Raw genomic sequence first — 23,346 nt, 5'->3', positions numbered from 1 at the left:
AGCTCACATCTTCCTCCTGTACAATGACTGATAACACCTTTATATACAGTAGATAACACAGGATCTGCCATTCACAATAGGTGATGTCACAGCTCACCTCCTCCTCCTGTACAATGACTGATAACACCTCTATATACAGTAGATACCACAGGATCCACCATTCACAATAGGTGATGTCACAGCTCACCTCCTCCTCCTGTACAATGACTGATAACACCTCTATATACAGTAGATACCACAGGATCCACCATTCACAATAGGTGATGTCACGGCTCACCTCCTCCCCCTGTACAATGACTGATAACAACTCTATATACAGTAGATAACACAGGATCCACCATTCACAATAGATGATATCACAGCTCACCTCCTCCTCCTGTACAATGACTGATAACACCTCTATATAAAGTAGATACCACAGGATCCACCATTCACAATAGGTGATGTCACAGCTCACCTTCTCTTCCCGCACAATGGCTCATAACACCTCTATATACAGTAGATAACACAGGATCCATCATTCACAATAGGTGATGTCACAGCTCACCTCCTCCCCCTGTACAATGACTGATAACACCTCTATATACAATAGATAACACAGGATCCACCATTCACAATAGGTGATATCACAGCTCATCTCCTCCTCATGTACAATGACTGATAACACCTCTATATACAGTAGATAACTCAGGATCCACCATTCACAATAGGTGATATCACAGCTCACAGCCTCCTCCTGTACAATGACTGATAACACCTCTCTATATAGTAGATAACACAGGATCTGCCATTCACAAAAGGTGATGTCACAGCTCACCTCCTCCTCCTGTACAATGACTGATAACACCTCTATATACAGTAGATACCACAGGATCCACCATTCACAATAGGTGATGTCACAGCTCACCTTCTCCTCCCGCACAATGGCTGATAACACCTCTATATACAGTAGATAACACAGGATCCATCATTCACAATAGGTGATGTCACAGCTCACCTCCTCCCCCTGTACGATGACTGATAACACATTTATATACAATAGATAACACAGGATCCACCATTCACAATAGGTGATATCACAGCTCATCTCCTCCTCATGTACAATGACTGATAACACCTCTATATACAGTAGATAACTCAGGATCCACCATTCACAATAGGTGATATCACAGCTCACAGTCTCCTCCTGTACAATGACTGATAACACCTCTATATATAGTAGATAACACAGGATCTGCCATTCACAATAGGTGATGTCACAGCTCACCTCCTCCTCCTGTACAATGACTGATAACACCTCTATATACAGTAGATAACACTGGATCCACCATTCACAATAGGTGATGTCACAGCTCACCTCCTCCTCCTGTACAATGACTGATAACACCTCTATATACAGTAGATACCACAGGATCCACCATTCACAATAGGTGATGTCACAGCTCACCTTCTCCTCCCGCACAATGGCTGATAACACCTCTATATACAGTAGATAACACAGGATCCATCATTCACAATAGGTGATGTCACAGCTCACCTCCTCCCCCTGTACAATGACTGATAACACCTCTATATACAATAGATAACACAGGATCCACCATTCACAATAGGTGATATCACAGCTCATCTCCTCCTCATGTACAATGACTGATAACACCTCTATATACAGTAGATAACTCAGGATCCACCATTCACAATAGGTGATATCACAGCTCACAGCCTCCTCCTGTACAATGACTGATAACACCTCTCTATATAGTAGATAACACAGGATCTGCCATTCACAAAAGGTGATGTCACAGCTCACCTCCTCCTCCTGTACAATGACTGATAACACCTCTATATACAGTAGATACCACAGGATCCACCATTCACAATAGGTGATGTCACAGCTCACCTTCTCCTCCCGCACAATGGCTGATAACACCTCTATATACAGTAGATAACACAGGATCCATCATTCACAATAGGTGATGTCACAGCTCACCTCCTCCCCCTGTACGATGACTGATAACACATTTATATACAATAGATAACACAGGATCCACCATTCACAATAGGTGATATCACAGCTCATCTCCTCCTCATGTACAATGACTGATAACACCTCTATATACAGTAGATAACTCAGGATCCACCATTCACAATAGGTGATATCACAGCTCACAGTCTCCTCCTGTACAATGACTGATAACACCTCTATATATAGTAGATAACACAGGATCTGCCATTCACAATAGGTGATGTCACAGCTCACCTCCTCCTCCTGTACAATGACTGATAACACCTCTATATACAGTAGATAACACTGGATCCACCATTCACAATAGGTGATGTCACAGCTCACCTCCTCCTCCTGTACAATGACTGATAACACCTCTATATACAGTAGATACCACAGGATCCACCATTCACAATAGGTGATGTCACAGCTCACCTTCTCCTCCCGCACAATGGCTGATAACACCTCTATATACAGTAGATAACACAGGATCCATCATTCACAATAGGTGATGTCACAGCTCACCTCCTCCCCCTGTACGATGACTGATAACACCTTTATATACAATAGATAACACAGGATCCACCATTCACAATAGGTGATATCACAGCTAATCTCCTCCTCATGTACAATGACTGATAACACCTCTATATACAGTAGATAACTCAGGATCCACCATTCACAATAGGTGATATCACAGCTCACATCCTCCTCCTGTACAATGACTGATAACACCTCTCTATATAGTAGATAACACAGGATCTGCCATTCACAATAGGTGATGTCACAGCTCACCACCTCCTCCTGTACAATGACTGATAACACTTCTATATACAGTAGATAACACTGGATCCACCATTCACAATAGGTGATGTCACAGCTCACCTCCTCCTCCTGTACAATGACTGATAACACCTCTATATACAGTAGATACCACAGGATCCACCATTCACAATAGGTGATGTCACAGCTCACCTCCTCCTCCTGTACAATGACTGATAACACCTCTATATACAGTAGATACCACAGGATCCACCATTCACAATAGTTATGTCACAGCTCACCTTCTCCTCCTGCACAATGGCGGATAACACCTCTATATACAGTAGATAACACAGGATCCACCATTCACAATAGGTGATGTCACAGCTCACCTCCTTCTCGTCCTGTACAATGACTGATAACACCTCTATATACAATAGATAACACAGGATCCACCATTCACAATAGGTGATGTCACAGCTCACCTCCTCCTCCTGTACAATGACTGAAGACACCTCTATATACAGTAGATAACACAGGATCCACCATTCACAATAGGTGATGTCACAGCTCACCACCTCCCCTTCCTGTACAATGACTGATAACACCTCTATATACAGTAGATAACACAGGATCCGCCACTCACAATAGGTGATGTCACAGCCTACTTTCTCCTCCTGCACAATGGCTGATAACACCTCTATATACAGTAGATAACACAGGATCCACCATTCACAATTGGTGATGTCACAGCTCACCTCCTCCTCCTGTACAATGACTGATAACACCTCTATATACAGTAGATAACACAGGATCCACCAATCACAGTAGGTGATGTCACAGCTCACCTCCCCCCCCTGTATGATGACAGGTAGCACCTCTATATACAGTAGATAACACATGATCCATAATTCACTATAGGCGATGTCACAGCTCACCTCCTCCTCCTGTACAATGACTGAAGACACCTCTATATACAGTAGATATCACAGGATCCACCATTCACAATAGGTGATGTCACAGCTCACCTCCTCCCCTTCCTGTACAATGACTGATAACACCTCTATATACAGTAGATAACACAGGATCGACCATTGACAATATGAGATGTTACAGCTCACCTCCTCCTCCTGTACAATGACTGATAACACCTCTATATACAGTTGATAACACAGGATCCACCATTCACAATAGGTGATGTCACAGCTCATCTCCTCCTCCTGTACAATGACTGAAGACACCTCTATATACAGTAGATAACACAGGATCCACCATTCACGATAGGTGATGTCACAGCTCTCCTCCTCCTCCTGTATAATGTCTGATAACACCTCTATATACAGTAGATAACACAGGATCCGCCATTCACAATAGGTGATGTCACAGCTCACCTCCTCCTCCTCCTGTACAATGACTGATAACACCTCTATATACAGTAGATACCACAGGATCCACCATTCACAATAGGTGATGTCACAGCTCACCTTCTCCTCCTGCACAATGGCTGATAACACCTCTATATACAGTAGATAACACAGGATCCACCATTCACAATAGGTGATGTCACAGCTCACCTCCTTCTCCTCCTGTACAATGACTGATAACACCTCTATATACAATAGATAACACAGGATCCACCATTCACAATAGGTGATGTCACAGCTCACCTCCTCCTCCTCCTGTACAATGGCTAATAACACCTCTATATACAGTAGATAACACAGGATCCAATATTCACAATAGGTGATGTCACAGCTCACCTTCTCCTCCTGCACAATGACTGATAACACCTCTATATACAATAGATGACACAGGATCCACCATTCACAATAGGTGATATCACAGCTCATCTCCTCCTCATGTACAATGACTGATTACACCTCTATATACAGTAGATAACTCAGGATCCACCATTTACAATAGGTGATATCACAGCTCACATCCTCCTCCTGTACAATGACTGATAACAACTCTCTATATAGTAGACAACACAGGATCTGCCATTCACAATAGGTGATGTCACAGCTCACCTCCTCCTCCTGTACAATGACTGATAACACATCTATATACAGTAGATAACACTGGATCCACCATTCACAATAGGTGATGTCACAGCTCACCTCCTCCTCCTGTACAATGACTGATAACACCTCTATATACAGTAGATACCATAGGATCCACCATTCACAATAGGTGATGTCACAGCTCACCTTCTCCTCCTGCACAATGGCTGATAACACCTCTATATACAGTAGATAACACAGGATCCACTATTCACAATAGGTGATGTCACAGCTCACCTCCTCCTCCTGTACAATGACTGATAACACCTCTATATACAGTAAATACCACAGGATCCACCATTCACAATAGGTGATGTCACAGCTCACCTCCTCCTCCTGTACAATGACTGATAACACCTCTATATACAGTAGATACCACAGGATCCACCATTCACAATAGTTATGTCACAGCTCACCTTCTCCTCCTGCACAATGGGTGATAACACCTCTATATACAGTAGATAACACAGGATCCACCATTCACAATAGGTGATGTCACAGCTCACCTCCTTCTCGTCCTGTACAATGACTGATAACACCTCTATATACAATAGATAACACAGGATCCACCATTCACAATAGGTGATGTCACAGCTCACCTCCTCCTCCTGTACAATGACTGAAGACACCTCTATATACAGTAGATAACACAGGATCCACCATTCACAATAGGTGATGTCACAGCTCACCACCTCCCCTTCCTGTACAATGACTGAAGACACTTCTATATACAGTAGATAACACAGGATCCACCATTCACGATAGGTGATGTCACAGCTCTCCTCCTCCTCCTGTATAATGACTGATAACACCTCTATATACAGTAGATAACACAGGATCCGCCATTCACAATAGGTGATGTCACAGCTCACCTCCTCCTCCTGTACAATGACTGATAACACCTCTATATACAGTAGATAACACTGGATCCACCATTCACAATAGGTGATGTCACAGCTCACCTCCTCCTCCTGTACAATGACTGAAGACACTTCTATATACAGTAGATAACACAGGATCCACCATTCACGATAGGTGATGTCACAGCTCTCCTCCTCCTCCTGTATAATGACTGATAACACCTCTATATACAGTAGATAACACAGGATCCGCCATTCACAATAGGTGATGTCACAGCTCACCTCCTCCTGTACAATGACTGATAACACCTCTATATACAGTAGATACCACAGGATCCACCATTCACAATAGGTGATGTCACAGCTCACCTTCTCCTCCTGCACAATGGCTGATAACACCTCTATATACAGTAGATAACACAGGATCCACCATTCACAATAGGTGATGTCACAGCTCACCTCCTTCTCCTCCTGTACAATGACTGATAACACCTCTATATACAATAGATAACACAGGATCCACCATTCACAATAGGTGATGTCACAGCTCACCTTCTCCTCCTCCTATACAATGACTGATAACACATCTATATACAGTAGATAACACTGGATCCACCATTCACAATAGGTGATGTCACAGCTCACCTCCTCCTCCTGTACAATTACTGATAACACCTCTATATACAGTAGATACCATAGGATCCACCATTCACAATAGGTGATGTCACAGCTCACCTTCTCCTCCTGTACAATGGCTGATAACACCTCTATATACAGTAGATAACACAGGATCCACCATTCACAATAGGTGATGTCACAGCTCACCTCCTCCTCCTCCTGTACAATGACTGATAACACCTCTATATACAGTAGATACCACAGGATCCACCATTCACAATAGGTGATGTCACATCCCACCTTCTCCTCCTGCACAATGGCTGATAACACCTCTATATACAGTAGATAACACAGGATCCACCATTCACAATAGGTGATGTCACAGCTCACCTCCTCCTCCTGTACAATGACTGATAACACCTCTATATACAGTAGATAACACAGGATCCACCAATCACAATAGGTGATTTCACAGCTCACATCCCCCCCTGTATGATGACAGATAGCACCTCTATATACAGTAGATAACACATGATCCATAATTCACTATAGGCGATGTGACAGCTCACCTCCTCCTCCTGTACAATGACTGAAGACACCTCTATATACAGTAGATAACACAGGATCCACCATTCACAATAGGTGATGTCACAGCTCACCTCCTCCCCTTCCTGTACAATGACTGATAACACCTCTATATACAGTAGATAGCACAGGATCCACCATTCACAATATGAGATGTTACAGCTCACTTCCTCCTCCTGTACAATGACTGATAACACCTCTATATACAGTAGATAACACAGGATCCACCATTCACAATAGGTGATGTCACAGCTCACCTCCTCCTCCTGTACAATGACTGAAGACATCTCTATATACAGTAGATAACACAGGATCCACCATTCACAATAGGTGATGTCACAGCTCACCTCCTCCTCCTGTACAATGACTGATAACTCCTCTATATACAGTAGATAACACAGGATCCACCATTCACAATAGGTGATGTCACAGCTCCTCTCCTCCTGTACAATGACTGATAACACCTCTATATACAGTAGATAACACAGGATCCACCATCCACAATAGGTGATATCACAGTTCACCTCCTCCTCCTGTACAATGACTGATAACACCTCTATATACAGTAGATAACACAAGATCCACCAATCACAATAGGTGATGTCACAGCACTCCTCCTCCTCCTGTATAATGACTGATAACACCTCTATATACAGTAGATAACACAGGATCCGCCATTCACAATAGGTGATGTCACAGCTCACCTCCTCCTCCTCCTGTACAATGACCTCTGCACATGCTCATTAGATGCTTTAAATGCAAAACAATATATAGGTGATGTCACAGCTCACCTTCTCTTCCCGCACAATGGCTCATAACACCTCTATATACAGTAGATAACACAGGATCCATCATTCACAATAGGTGATGTCACAGCTCACCTCCTCCCCCTGTACAATGACTGATAACACCTCTATATACAATAGATAACACAGGATCCACCATTCACAATAGGTGATATCACAGCTCATCTCCTCCTCATGTACAATGACTGATAACACCTCTATATACAGTAGATAACTCAGGATCCACCATTCACAATAGGTGATATCACAGCTCACAGCCTCCTCCTGTACAATGACTGATAACACCTCTCTATATAGTAGATAACACAGGATCTGCCATTCACAAAAGGTGATGTCACAGCTCACCTCCTCCTCCTGTACAATGACTGATAACACCTCTATATACAGTAGATACCACAGGATCCACCATTCACAATAGGTGATGTCACAGCTCACCTTCTCCTCCCGCACAATGGCTGATAACACCTCTATATACAGTAGATAACACAGGATCCATCATTCACAATAGGTGATGTCACAGCTCACCTCCTCCCCCTGTACGATGACTGATAACACATTTATATACAATAGATAACACAGGATCCACCATTCACAATAGGTGATATCACAGCTCATCTCCTCCTCATGTACAATGACTGATAACACCTCTATATACAGTAGATAACTCAGGATCCACCATTCACAATAGGTGATATCACAGCTCACAGTCTCCTCCTGTACAATGACTGATAACACCTCTATATATAGTAGATAACACAGGATCTGCCATTCACAATAGGTGATGTCACAGCTCACCTCCTCCTCCTGTACAATGACTGATAACACCTCTATATACAGTAGATAACACTGGATCCACCATTCACAATAGGTGATGTCACAGCTCACCTCCTCCTCCTGTACAATGACTGATAACACCTCTATATACAGTAGATACCACAGGATCCACCATTCACAATAGGTGATGTCACAGCTCACCTTCTCCTCCCGCACAATGGCTGATAACACCTCTATATACAGTAGATAACACAGGATCCATCATTCACAATAGGTGATGTCACAGCTCACCTCCTCCCCCTGTACGATGACTGATAACACCTTTATATACAATAGATAACACAGGATCCACCATTCACAATAGGTGATATCACAGCTAATCTCCTCCTCATGTACAATGACTGATAACACCTCTATATACAGTAGATAACTCAGGATCCACCATTCACAATAGGTGATATCACAGCTCACATCCTCCTCCTGTACAATGACTGATAACACCTCTCTATATAGTAGATAACACAGGATCTGCCATTCACAATAGGTGATGTCACAGCTCACCACCTCCTCCTGTACAATGACTGATAACACTTCTATATACAGTAGATAACACTGGATCCACCATTCACAATAGGTGATGTCACAGCTCACCTCCTCCTCCTGTACAATGACTGATAACACCTCTATATACAGTAGATACCACAGGATCCACCATTCACAATAGGTGATGTCACAGCTCACCTCCTCCTCCTGTACAATGACTGATAACACCTCTATATACAGTAGATACCACAGGATCCACCATTCACAATAGTTATGTCACAGCTCACCTTCTCCTCCTGCACAATGGCGGATAACACCTCTATATACAGTAGATAACACAGGATCCACCATTCACAATAGGTGATGTCACAGCTCACCTCCTTCTCGTCCTGTACAATGACTGATAACACCTCTATATACAATAGATAACACAGGATCCACCATTCACAATAGGTGATGTCACAGCTCACCTCCTCCTCCTGTACAATGACTGAAGACACCTCTATATACAGTAGATAACACAGGATCCACCATTCACAATAGGTGATGTCACAGCTCACCACCTCCCCTTCCTGTACAATGACTGATAACACCTCTATATACAGTAGATAACACAGGATCCACCATTCACAATTGGTGATGTCACAGCTCACCTCCTCCTCCTGTACAATGACTGATAACACCTCTATATACAGTAGATAACACAGGATCCACCAATCACAGTAGGTGATGTCACAGCTCACCTCCCCCCCCCTGTATGATGACAGGTAGCACCTCTATATACAGTAGATAACACATGATCCATAATTCACTATAGGCGATGTCACAGCTCACCTCCTCCTCCTGTACAATGACTGAAGACACCTCTATATACAGTAGATATCACAGGATCCACCATTCACAATAGGTGATGTCACAGCTCACCTCCTCCCCTTCCTGTACAATGACTGATAACACCTCTATATACAGTAGATAACACAGGATCGACCATTGACAATATGAGATGTTACAGCTCACCTCCTCCTCCTGTACAATGACTGATAACACCTCTATATACAGTTGATAACACAGGATCCACCATTCACAATAGGTGATGTCACAGCTCATCTCCTCCTCCTGTACAATGACTGAAGACACCTCTATATACAGTAGATAACACAGGATCCACCATTCACGATAGGTGATGTCACAGCTCTCCTCCTCCTCCTGTATAATGTCTGATAACACCTCTATATACAGTAGATAACACAGGATCCGCCATTCACAATAGGTGATGTCACAGCTCACCTCCTCCTCCTCCTGTACAATGACTGATAACACCTCTATATACAGTAGATACCACAGGATCCACCATTCACAATAGGTGATGTCACAGCTCACCTTCTCCTCCTGCACAATGGCTGATAACACCTCTATATACAGTAGATAACACAGGATCCACCATTCACAATAGGTGATGTCACAGCTCACCTCCTTCTCCTCCTGTACAATGACTGATAACACCTCTATATACAATAGATAACACAGGATCCACCATTCACAATAGGTGATGTCACAGCTCACCTCCTCCTCCTCCTGTACAATGGCTAATAACACCTCTATATACAGTAGATAACACAGGATCCAATATTCACAATAGGTGATGTCACAGCTCACCTTCTCCTCCTGCACAATGACTGATAACACCTCTATATACAATAGATGACACAGGATCCACCATTCACAATAGGTGATATCACAGCTCATCTCCTCCTCATGTACAATGACTGATTACACCTCTATATACAGTAGATAACTCAGGATCCACCATTTACAATAGGTGATATCACAGCTCACATCCTCCTCCTGTACAATGACTGATAACAACTCTCTATATAGTAGACAACACAGGATCTGCCATTCACAATAGGTGATGTCACAGCTCACCTCCTCCTCCTGTACAATGACTGATAACACATCTATATACAGTAGATAACACTGGATCCACCATTCACAATAGGTGATGTCACAGCTCACCTCCTCCTCCTGTACAATGACTGATAACACCTCTATATACAGTAGATACCATAGGATCCACCATTCACAATAGGTGATGTCACAGCTCACCTTCTCCTCCTGCACAATGGCTGATAACTCCTCTATATACAGTAGATAACACAGGATCCACTATTCACAATAGGTGATGTCACAGCTCACCTCCTCCTCCTGTACAATGACTGATAACACCTCTATATACAGTAAATACCACAGGATCCACCATTCACAATAGGTGATGTCACAGCTCACCTCCTCCTCCTGTACAATGACTGATAACACCTCTATATACAGTAGATACCACAGGATCCACCATTCACAATAGTTATGTCACAGCTCACCTTCTCCTCCTGCACAATGGGTGATAACACCTCTATATACAGTAGATAACACAGGATCCACCATTCACAATAGGTGATGTCACAGCTCACCTCCTTCTCGTCCTGTACAATGACTGATAACACCTCTATATACAATAGATAACACAGGATCCACCATTCACAATAGGTGATGTCACAGCTCACCTCCTCCTCCTGTACAATGACTGAAGACACCTCTATATACAGTAGATAACACAGGATCCACCATTCACAATAGGTGATGTCACAGCTCACCACCTCCCCTTCCTGTACAATGACTGATAACACCTCTATATACAGTAGATAACACAGGATCCGCCACTCACAATAGGTGATGTCACAGCCTTCCTTCTCCTCCTGCTCAATGGCTGATAACACCTCTATATACAGTAGATAACACAGGATCCACCATTCACAATTGGTGATGTCACAGCTCACCTCCCCCCCTGTATGATGACAGATATCACCTCTATATACAGTAGATAACACATGATCCATAATTCACTATAGGCGATGTCACAGCTCACCTCCTCCTCCTGTACAATGACTGAAGACACCTCTATATACAGTAGATAACACAGGATCTACCATTCACAATAGGTGATGTCACAGCTCACCTCCTCCCCTTCCTGTACAATGACTGATAACACCTCTATATACAGTAGATAACACAGGATCCACCATTCACAATAGGTGATGTCACAGCTCACCTCCTCCTCCTGTACAATGACTGATAACACCTCTATATACAGTAGATAACACAGGATCCACCATTCACAATAGGTGATGTCACAGCTCACCTCCTCCTCCTGTACAATGAATGAAGACACTTCTATATACAGTAGATAACACAGGATCCACCATTCACGATAGGTGATGTCACAGCTCTCCTCCTCCTCCTGTATAATGACTGATAACACCTCTATATACAGTAGATAACACAGGATCCGCCATTCACAATAGGTGATGTCACAGCTCACCTCCTCCTCCTGTACAATGACTGATAACACCTCTATATACAGTAGATAACACTGGATCCACCATTCACAATAGGTGATGTCACAGCTCACCTCCTCCTCCTGTACAATGACTGAAGACACTTCTATATACAGTAGATAACACAGGATCCACCATTCACGATAGGTGATGTCACAGCTCTCCTCCTCCTCCTGTATAATGACTGATAACACCTCTATATACAGTAGATAACACAGGATCCGCCATTCACAATAGGTGATGTCACAGCTCACCTCCTCCTGTACAATGACTGATAACACCTCTATATACAGTAGATACCACAGGATCCACCATTCACAATAGGTGATGTCACAGCTCACCTTCTCCTCCTGCACAATGGCTGATAACACCTCTATATACAGTAGATAACACAGGATCCACCATTCACAATAGGTGATGTCACAGCTCACCTCCTTCTCCTCCTGTACAATGACTGATAACACCTCTATATACAATAGATAACACAGGATCCACCATTCACAATAGGTGATGTCACAGCTCACCTTCTCCTCCTCCTATACAATGACTGATAACACATCTATATACAGTAGATAACACTGGATCCACCATTCACAATAGGTGATGTCACAGCTCACCTCCTCCTCCTGTACAATTACTGATAACACCTCTATATACAGTAGATACCATAGGATCCACCATTCACAATAGGTGATGTCACAGCTCACCTTCTCCTCCTGTACAATGGCTGATAACACCTCTATATACAGTAGATAACACAGGATCCACCATTCACAATAGGTGATGTCACAGCTCACCTCCTCCTCCTCCTGTACAATGACTGATAACACCTCTATATACAGTAGATACCACAGGATCCACCATTCACAATAGGTGATGTCACATCTCACCTTCTCCTCCTGCACAATGGCTGATAACACCTCTATATACAGTAGATAACACAGGATCCACCATTCACAATAGGTGATGTCACAGCTCACCACCTCCCCTTCCTGTACAATGACTGATAACACCTCTATATACAGTAGATAACACAGGATCCGCCACTCACAATAGGTGATGTCACAGCTCACCTTCTCCTCCTGCACAATGGCTGATAACACCTCTATATACAGTAGATAACACAGGATCCACCATTCACAATAGGTGATGTCACAGCTCACCTCCTCCTCCTGTACAATGACTGATAACACCTCTATATACAGTAGATAACACAGGATCCACCAATCACAATCGGTGATTTCACAGCTCACCTCCCCCCCTGTATGATGACAGATAGCACCTCTATATACAGTAGATAACACATGATCCATAATTCACTATAGGCGATGTGACAGCTCACCTCCTCCTCCTGTACAATGACTGAAGACACCTCTATATACAGTAGATAACACAGGATCCACCATTCACAATAGGTGATGTCACAGCTCACCTCCTCCCCTTCCTGTACAATGACTGATAACACCTCTATATACAGTAGATAGCACAGGATCCACCATTCACAATATGAGATGTTACAGCTCACTTCCTCCTCCTGTACAATGACTGATAACACCTCTATATACAGTAGATAACACAGGATCCACCATTCACAATAGGTGATGTCACAGCTCACCTCCTCCTCCTGTACAATGACTGAAGACATCTCTATATACAGTAGATAACACAGGATCCACCATTCACAATAGGTGATGTCACAGCTCACCTCCTCCTCCTGTACAATGACTGATAACTCCTCTATATACAGTAGATAACACAGGATCCACCATTCACAATAGGTGATGTCACAGCTCCTCTCCTCCTGTACAATGACTGATAACACCTCTATATACAGTAGATAACACAGGATCCACCATCCACAATAGGTGATATCACAGTTCACCTCCTCCTCCTGTACAATGACTGATAACACCTCTATATACAGTAGATAACACAAGATCCACCAATCACAATAGGTGATGTCACAGCACTCCTCCTCCTCCTGTATAATGACTGATAACACCTCTATATACAGTAGATAACACAGGATCCGCCATTCACAATAGGTGATGTCACAGCTCACCTCCTCCTCCTCCTGTACAATGACCTCTGCACATGCTCATTAGATGCTTTAAATGCAAAACATAACTTCATACTCTTTTCGTGAATGATTTACATGTGTTTCCTGAGAGAACAAGGAGTCTAGAAATGCCCCAGTGGGCAGTATAAAGATGATAATATGGAAACACATTTGTTCATTTCATCTACCTCTTCATTTTATTTTTGCCCTTAAGTCCATAGCATAAAAATAAGAATTCCTTATATACTGTACATAATGTATGACCCAACTATGAACTAATGAGCATAGATCTGCAATTGCAACTCGTACGGTTTCTTGTCATATGCCTGGTACACTGCCAGCTCAGCTGCTTTCACCTTTCATGAGCAATGTTAGCTACAAATATTTTATAAAATGTGGCATCTTACTTATTATGCCCTCCGACGATACTGCGACCATGACAAGCAAGTTGCAAGAAGTTCAACCTTTTTGGATTTTTTACAACTTGCTTGCTGCAGCTGCAGTACCCTCGTGTTCTTTAGCCACACGATGGGTAAAGCAACCAAAAAAACGCTGTGCAGCGTCTAACCTAAGCCTTAGACCACATTCACACGTCCAGTATTTGGCAAGTATTTTACCTCAGTATTTGTAAGCCAAAACCATGAGTGGATGAAAAATGCAGAAGTGGTGATGTGTTTCCATCATACTTATTCTCTGTTCCATTTCCGATTTTGGCTTACAAATATTAATGTATAACAGTGACCAAAAACTAACTGTGTGAATGTGGCCATAATATGACAAATAATAATAGGCTACAGTATAATGTAGATGTAAATGTCTTTCCTCTTTTCTTCACAGGAAAATACTAATCCAAAAACTGAATTTCATATGAACAATTTATTGAACAGTACTTTACAGATTTTCTTTGCTGGGGTGGAGACTATCAGCACAACCCTGACCTATTCTCTACTTCTTCTTATGAAATACCCCCAAATCCTTGGTAGGTAAAGACCTTTCTAGCATTTTCATGATTTTTATTTAGCCTAGATATTAACACAGGAAATGGTTGATTGTACCTGTTTGGCTGCCAGGTGCGCCTACACTAAGTGATGTCAATGCCGTCTCTGAGGGTATGTGCACACGTCAGGATTTCTTGCAGAAATTTCCTGAAGAAAACCGGAAATTTTCTGCAAGAAATCCGCATTTTTTTTTTTGCGTTTCTTTCCCGTTTTTTTCGCGTTTTTTTTAGCATTTTGCAAGCGTAATTAGCTTGCAGAATGCTAAAGTTTTTCAAGCGATCTGTAGCATCGCTTGGAAAACTGACTGACAGGTTGGTCACACTTGTCAAACATAGTGTTTGACAAGTGTGACCAACTTTTTACTATAGATGCTGCTTATGCCGCATCAATAGTAAAAGATATAATGTTTAAAAATAATAAAAAAAATAAAAAAATGGTTATACTCACCCTCTGCAGACAGCCGATATCCTCAGCGGCGTCCGTTCCTATAGATGGTGTGGTTCAGGACCTTCGATGACGTCGCGGTCACGTGAGCGGTCACATGACCGGTCTCGCGACCCATCACAAGACAGCGACGTCATTGCAGGTCCTGAACCACACCATCTTTAGGAACCGAAGCGGCAGCATGCAGCGGTGAGAGGCGGGAACACTCCGGGGGCCATCGAAGGTGAGTATATGACTATTTTTTATTTTAATTCTTTTTTTTTACCAATTATATGGTGCCCAGTCCGTGGAGGAGAGTCTCCTCTCATCCACCCTGGGTACCAACCGCACATAATCTGCTTACTTCCCGCATGGTGTGCACAGCCCCGTGCGGGAAGTAAGCAGATCAATGCACTCCTAGGTGTGCGGAATCCCCGCAATTCTGCATTTTTAATGAACATGTTGCTTTTTTTTCCGCGATGCGATTTTTTTGCGGAAAAAAATGCAACATTTGCACAAAAAATGCGGAATACACTGTAAATAATAGGAGGCATATGTAAGCATTTTTTTTTGCGTTTTTATCACGTTTTTATAGCGAAAAAACGCGAAAAAAAACGCAAAAAATACTGAACGTGTGCACATGGCCTGAGACCAGACAGTGTGCACTTGTTGACGGTGTGGTAGCAGGAGATCTCCCTTCTGCTACTGATTAATATAAACAATTTAGTATTTAAATGCCTGAGTGAAGGCCCTCATACACATTAGACTAATGTCGGCTGAACCACTCAGTAGCGGTGGGTTTCGCTGACGATCTAATTTGTATGGGGGCACCAACCGAGAGAGATTTCGATCAAGCATGTCATATACATTATTTGAATTTCCCATTACAATTAGAAAAAGTGCACAAAGAAATTGACCAAGTGATTGGTCGAGACCAATGCCCCAAGATGCAAGACCAGAGCCAGATGCCGTTCACTGATGCTGTTATACATGAAATACAAAGGTTCACAGATTTACTTCCGATGAGTTTACCACGGAAAACGACAAAAGACATTACCTACAGAGGGTACTCCATTCCTAAGGTGGGTATCCCAAATATTCAAAAGTTTACTTTAATTTTGGTACAAAAGTAAAAACCTTTGGGTAGGCAGTAGTGATGAGCGAGTATACTCGTTACTCAAGATTTCCCGAGCATGCTCAGGTGACCTCCGAGTATTTGGATGTGCTCGGAGATTTAGTTCCTGTCTCGGTAGCTGCATGATTTGCAGCTGCTAGACATCCTGAATACATGTGAAGATTCCCTAACAAACAGGCAACCTCCACATGTATTCAAGCTGTCTGGCAGCTGCAAATCATGCAGCTACCGAGACAGAAACGAAATCTTTGAGCACGCCGAAATACTCGGAGATCACCTGAGTAAAGAGTACACTCGCTCTTCACTAGTAGACAGTAATGGGTTTTCCTTCATAAGCTATACTGTCTGTATTTCCAGAACACCAATGTTTATCCAATGTTGACCTCAGTGCTTAAAGACCCTACTCACTTTCCATACCCAAATGAATTCAACCCGCAAAATTTCCTGGATGAAAATGGTCAATTTAAAAAGAATGATGCCTTCATCCCTCTCGCTGCAGGTAAAAGTTTTACATATAACATAGGCATCTTGTAGAGTGAAGTAAAATGGAAGAGGTTTTTTGGAATTTTATCATTAAAGCTTAGGTTTGGGTTCAGGGGTAAAAAAAAATTGAGTTAAGAAAAAAAAATTGTTTCTAGAACAGATTTCTTGGAATTTTGGCGTTTGCTAAAAATCTAAAGGATTCTGTACTAAATTTCCCTCCACAGGATGAAAGTTGCATCTCTAAGAGATTGTCATATGTAATTTCCATGTTCTTGGAAGTCCAGAAGTTTCTATTGATTCGACTGCTGCCTGGTTGACGATGAGGGGGAGATTAATCTCACATATCTATTAGACTGTCTAATTTCTGCCTTTCGTTGAGTAATTTAGTGGGCTCCTTGTGTCCTTCTAGTTTATATTAGGCATCTTACCTTAAAGGGAAAATTATAAGATTCATGTTGCCCGAGTCATGGGTAATATCAAAACCCATCTGCATGTTTTATTCCGAAATGTTTAGGAGTTTCAGAGATAACATAGTTTGAACAGACGATTAGGAACCATAGGGAGAGACTGGACCAGTTGATTAACAAGTCTCTCCACATGTGCAAACAAAGAAGCCTACTAGTCAGATCTCATCCATCTTTTCAAACTATCTTCTCTATGAAAATCCACATCATTTCAGAGTAGAACAAACCTAACTTCAATCGTGAAGCCAGGCTCCAATTCATGCATCCTGTGGTTTGGACAGCCTCAGTCTATTTACAGGTTACCTTTAAGGCCGGCGTCACACTGGCGAGTTTTACGGACGTAAGAGCGCAGAAATTACGTCCGTAAAACTCGCAAAATAAACGGCACAATTATTCTCAATGGGGCTGCTCCTATCAGCCGTATATTACGGTTCAGTATTATACGGCTTTCTATGGCCGTACAAAATCGCAGCATGCTGCGTTTGTCAGCGTATTGCGCAAAAAATTTGCCAATGAAAGTCTATGGGTGCGAGAAAAATACGGATTCCACACGGACCAGCAGTGTGACTTGCGAGAAATACGCAGCGGTGTTAGTGAAAAGTCGGTAATTCAATTGCCGGCTTTTCATTTCTCCTGCACAAACCCGACAGGATATGAGACATGGTTTACATACAGTAAACCATCTCATATCCCCTTTTTTTTTGCATATTCCACACTACTAATGTTAGTAGTGTGTATGTGCAAAATTTCAGCGCTGTAGCTGCTAAAATAAAGGGTTAAATGGCGGAAAAAATTGGCGTGGGCTCCCGCGCAATTTTCTCCGCCAGAATGGTAAAGCCAGTGACTGAGGGCAGATATTAATAGCCAGGAGAGGGTCCATGGTTATTGGCCCCCCCCCCCGTGGCTACAAACATCTGCCCCCAGCCACCCCAGAAAAGGCACATCTGGAAGATGCGCCTATTCTGGCACTTGGCCACTCTCTTCCCACTCCCTGTAGCGGTGGGATATGGGGTAATGAATGGTTAATGCCACCTTGCTATTGTAAGGTGACATTAAGCCAGATTAATAATGGAGAGGCGTCAATTATGACACCTATCCATTATTAATCCAATTGTTTGAAAGGGTTAAAAAAACACACACACACATGATTTAAAAGTATTTTAAAAGAAATAAACACAGCGGTTGTTTTAATAATTTATTGCTCTCTCAATCCATTTGCAGGCCCTCGCTTGGCAAAATAATAAGCGCACAATATACATACCTTCTGATGTCCGATCACGTCCCACGAGGTAATCCATCTGAAGGGGTTAACTAATATTACAGGCACGAGCTGCAATAAACAACTCGCTCTTGCCTGTAATCCCCGGGTGCTGAAAGGAAAGCTGGATCTGTACTTACATTGAGTCGCGGTGATGCGCCCCTGCTGGATGTTCTCATGAACTGCAGCCTGGGAACTTTTTCCCACGCTCCAGGTCATATGAGGACATCCACCAGGGGGCGCATCACCGCGACTGAAGGAAATGTAGGTCAATGACCTACATTTCATTCATTCGCCGGGGAATTACAAGCACGAGCACACCGCTGCATTAGCAGGGCTCCTGCTTGTAAATTATTTTAACCCCTTCAGATGGATTACATCGTGGGACATGACGGTTCAGCTGAGGGTATGTATATTGTGTGTTTATTATTTTTCCAAGCGAGGGCCTGCAAATGGATTGAGAGAGCAATAAATTATTAAAACAACCGCTGTGTTTATTTCATTAAAATAATTTTTAATAATGTGTGTGTGTTTTTTTAACCCTCTCAAACAATTGGATTAATAATGGATAGGTGTCATAATTGACGCCTCTCCATTATTAATCTGGCTTAATGTCACCTTACAATAGCAAGGTGGCATTAACCCTTCATTACCCCATATCCCACCGCTACAGGGAGTGGGAAGAGAGTGGCCAAGTGCCAGAATAGGCGCATCTTCCAGATGTGCCTTTTCTGGGGTGGCTGGGGGCAGATGTTTTTAGCAACGGGGGGGCCAATAACCATGGACCCTCTCCTGGCTATTAATATCTGCCCTCAGTCACTGGCTTTACCATTCTGGCGGAGAAAATTGCGCGGGAGCCCACGCCAATTTTTCCCGCCATTTAACCCTTTATTTTAGCAGCTACAGCGCTGAAATTTTGCACATACACATTACTAACATTAGTAGTGTGGAATATGCAAAAAAAAAGGGGATATGAGATGGTTTACTGTATGTAAACCATGTCTCATATCCTGTCGGGTTTGTGAAGGAGAAATGAAAAGCCGGCAATTGAATTACCGACTTTTCACAGATATCGCGCTGAATGAAATCTAAATACAGAATATATATATATGTGTCTCAATGACATATATATATATATATATATATACTGTATATATGTTTTCCCGAACATTTGAGCACATAAATCCATTAGATGTCGGTTTTGCAAGCCTGCGCGAAAATCTCGCAGTACGGATGCCATACGGATTACATACGGAGGATGCCATGCGCAAAATACGCTGACACACCCTGACTACGGAACAATATTTTGGGAACATTTCTCCGTATTACGGCCGTAGTACGGACGTATAATACGTGGCGTATTGTCTTACGCCAAGTGTGACGCCGGCCTAAGTAGGTCTCAAAAGGTCTGTCCATCTCTAAATTTTTGCTACCCCTTTTGAAGTAAGGGAAGAAATCCTGATTTCAGCAATAGGTTGCTTAGTCTGCTCACTGCTGCTGTAGTTTTATAAAAAAATTCTGTTATTTCTGCTGCAGATCTGCTAGTCTTCTCAAAAATGGACTCGCGCCATGTAGTTCTTCATGTTCAAAAGCTCAACCATCCTTATCGCCCACCACTGATTGCAGCTTAATGTCAATGTGCAGTGTTTGTAAAAAGCTCCATTTTAGGCTAGAGAGACCAGGTGCAGATGACCATATTTTCAGTCTGAGTGCTATGTGACAAAACAAAAGATGGCACTCGGACTAATGTTAGTCTATAGGGCTGCACACATATCCAATTATTTTACTCAAACGAAGAAAAAAATCACAATATGTCTGAGTTTCATCAGAAATTCGGATCGCACCCGACCGTGTAAGTCAATGAGTGAGTGGAAATCAATTGATTGCACTTGGATGACGTCTGAGTGCGATTAAATTTCCACGAACACACACAAGGGAGAGGATGGAGAACTTTTCTCTCCATCTTCTCTTCATCTAAGAGAATCGGAGCACAAGATGATCACACTATTATCGAACTCTGATCAGAGTTTTGCATAATCTGCCCGATTCTATCGGATGTGAGAATTTATGGTTGTGTAACCCTTGCCTTAGATGGAGGGTATCATTGAGAGTACTAGCAGAGCTGCAGCAAATAAAGCAGTGATTTTATTAAAATTAAAGCAAGAAGCCCTAAATGGAAAATATATTATAAAATTACCCACATACAATGTTTGAACAAGGTTCGTGATGCTAGAAGGTGGACATTGACTTTTAGCTTGGACCATGACTGCTGTTGTCTACTCCTTTCCCACCACATGGCAGAAATCGCCTATGTCCTGGTTATTATAGATGTTGAGTTGCATTATAATATTGTGACTGCTGCTCTTCATTTTCATTCTGCTCAGGTAAGAGGATTTGCATGGGAGAAAATCTGGCTCGAGTTGAGATGTTTATTATACTAATCACCATATTGCAAAACTTCAGCCTGAAATCACCGGTTCCTCCACAGGACTTGGATATCACTCCGGAGATTTCTGGGTTGGGAAACTTTCCAAAACTGTTCAAACTTGCCTTTATTCCACGTTAAGCATGACTTTAATGTTTATATCAGATTTTTATGTTAACATTTTAAAGGGAATCTGTCATTGGATTTTCACTATTTACTCTGAAAGCTGCATAATACAGGGACAAATACCCTGATTCCAGAGATGTGTCAGTTACTCAGCAGCTTGCTGTAGTTTCGACACAATCAGTGATTTATCAGCAGGAGATTATCACTTAAGGACTAGGTCTCTTGTGCACGGCAGTCCAAATACTGTGTAACCCCACCCACACCACTGATTGGCAGATTTCTTATAATGTACGCAGGAACCTGCCAATCAGTGGTGTGGGCGGGGTTATACACAGCTCAGTATTTGAGCTCTGCTAGATCTACAGAAAATAAAACAGGGATTCTACTAAAGCTGCATCAAGCAGCCCAGTAAGTGACACATCTTAGGAATCAGGCCTACATAGCAAAAACTCTGCTGACAGATTCTCTTTAAGGTCGCAGCCAAATTTCAATTTTGCAATTTCATTTTTCCTCCTCTTCTTCCAAGAGCCATAACTTTTTAATTAGTCAATTGACAAAGCTGTACAAGATTTTATCTTTTGCAGGGCAAGTTCTGTTTTAAAAGGTGCCATTTTACTATACAAGGTGTTGAATAACAGTAAAGAAATGTTGAAATGGATAAAAATAATGTAATTTTGCCATTGTTCTTTGAGTTTCATTTTAGCAGTATTCATTGTGCTGTAAAAGTGACATTGAAACCTGATTTCCCAGGACAGTATGATTACCGTGATAAGCTATCTAGGATAGTGGTTTTAGTGAATTTAAAATTATGCAAAAAAATTGTAAAAATAAATAAATAAAATATGGTTTGTGTTAACATTTTTGAGATCTGTAACATATGTATTTTTGTGTTGATGGAGGAATGTGAGGGCCTTGTTTTATGTATACCAAGCTGTAGCTTTAAATAGTGCCATTTGGGCGTCCACACAATATTTTTATCCCTTTTCAATGCATTTTAAGAAAGAAGAGCGGTAACCAAAAAAAAAAAAAAAAAATGGTGTTTCAATATTTCTTTAGTGTTTCCCTTATGGGTTAATTAGTTTTATGTTTCATTAGAATGGATGCTTCAATACCTAATAAGCATATTTATTTATTTTAGTTAAATTATTTATAAAAAAAAAGTGGAAAGAGAAGTGATTTCAAAGTTGTTGAGGTTTTTTTTTTTTTTTTTGCATTTATTAGTGCCAATGAGTTACTTTTAATTGCAGTCATTTGATCACTTGGTCTATACGCTGCCGAATTTCAATATTGGAAGTATACAAATATCTACTGTGAAGCTCCAAATGAATGCCAATGGGGGCCTTTAGACAGCCGCCAGCTCCTAGGACATTGACCCCTAGTGATTGCGCCCCCTAGTGGTGGCGTCAGTCAGGCCAGTCTCACACGTCCAGATAATTCCGGTACCGGAAAAATCGGTACCGGAGTTATCCGTGTGTCCATGTGCTCACGTGGCACATCAGTGTGGCACACGTGTGTCAGCCATGTGCCGCCCGTGTGCTGACTGAGGACCACACGGACAGTGCTAGAGTTAAGC

At 42.2% G+C, this 23,346-nt stretch overlaps 1 protein-coding gene across 1 annotated transcript in view; it reads left to right on the top strand.

Moving 5' to 3' along the window:
* LOC143805920 (cytochrome P450 2G1-like) overlaps nucleotides 1-22,629 on the top strand; it is a 41,094-nt gene extending 18,465 nt beyond the window's left edge. Inside the window, exons 6-9 of the mRNA XM_077285679.1 lie at nucleotides 15,299-15,440; nucleotides 16,777-16,964; nucleotides 17,375-17,516; nucleotides 21,607-22,629. Coding sequence (XP_077141794.1) covers nucleotides 15,299-15,440; nucleotides 16,777-16,964; nucleotides 17,375-17,516; nucleotides 21,607-21,788 — 654 coding nt within the window. The 3' untranslated portion in view covers nucleotides 21,789-22,629. The remainder of the gene's footprint in view (nucleotides 1-15,298; nucleotides 15,441-16,776; nucleotides 16,965-17,374; nucleotides 17,517-21,606) is intronic.
* Nucleotides 22,630-23,346: the final 717 nt, after the last annotated feature.

Source organism: Ranitomeya variabilis, chromosome 2 (genome assembly GCF_051348905.1).
Source record: "Ranitomeya variabilis isolate aRanVar5 chromosome 2, aRanVar5.hap1, whole genome shotgun sequence".
Classification (NCBI taxonomy): Eukaryota; Metazoa; Chordata; class Amphibia; order Anura; family Dendrobatidae; genus Ranitomeya; species Ranitomeya variabilis.
The sequence above is the reverse complement of the archived record's forward strand: the minus strand, read 5'-3'. Positions and strand labels throughout refer to the sequence as shown.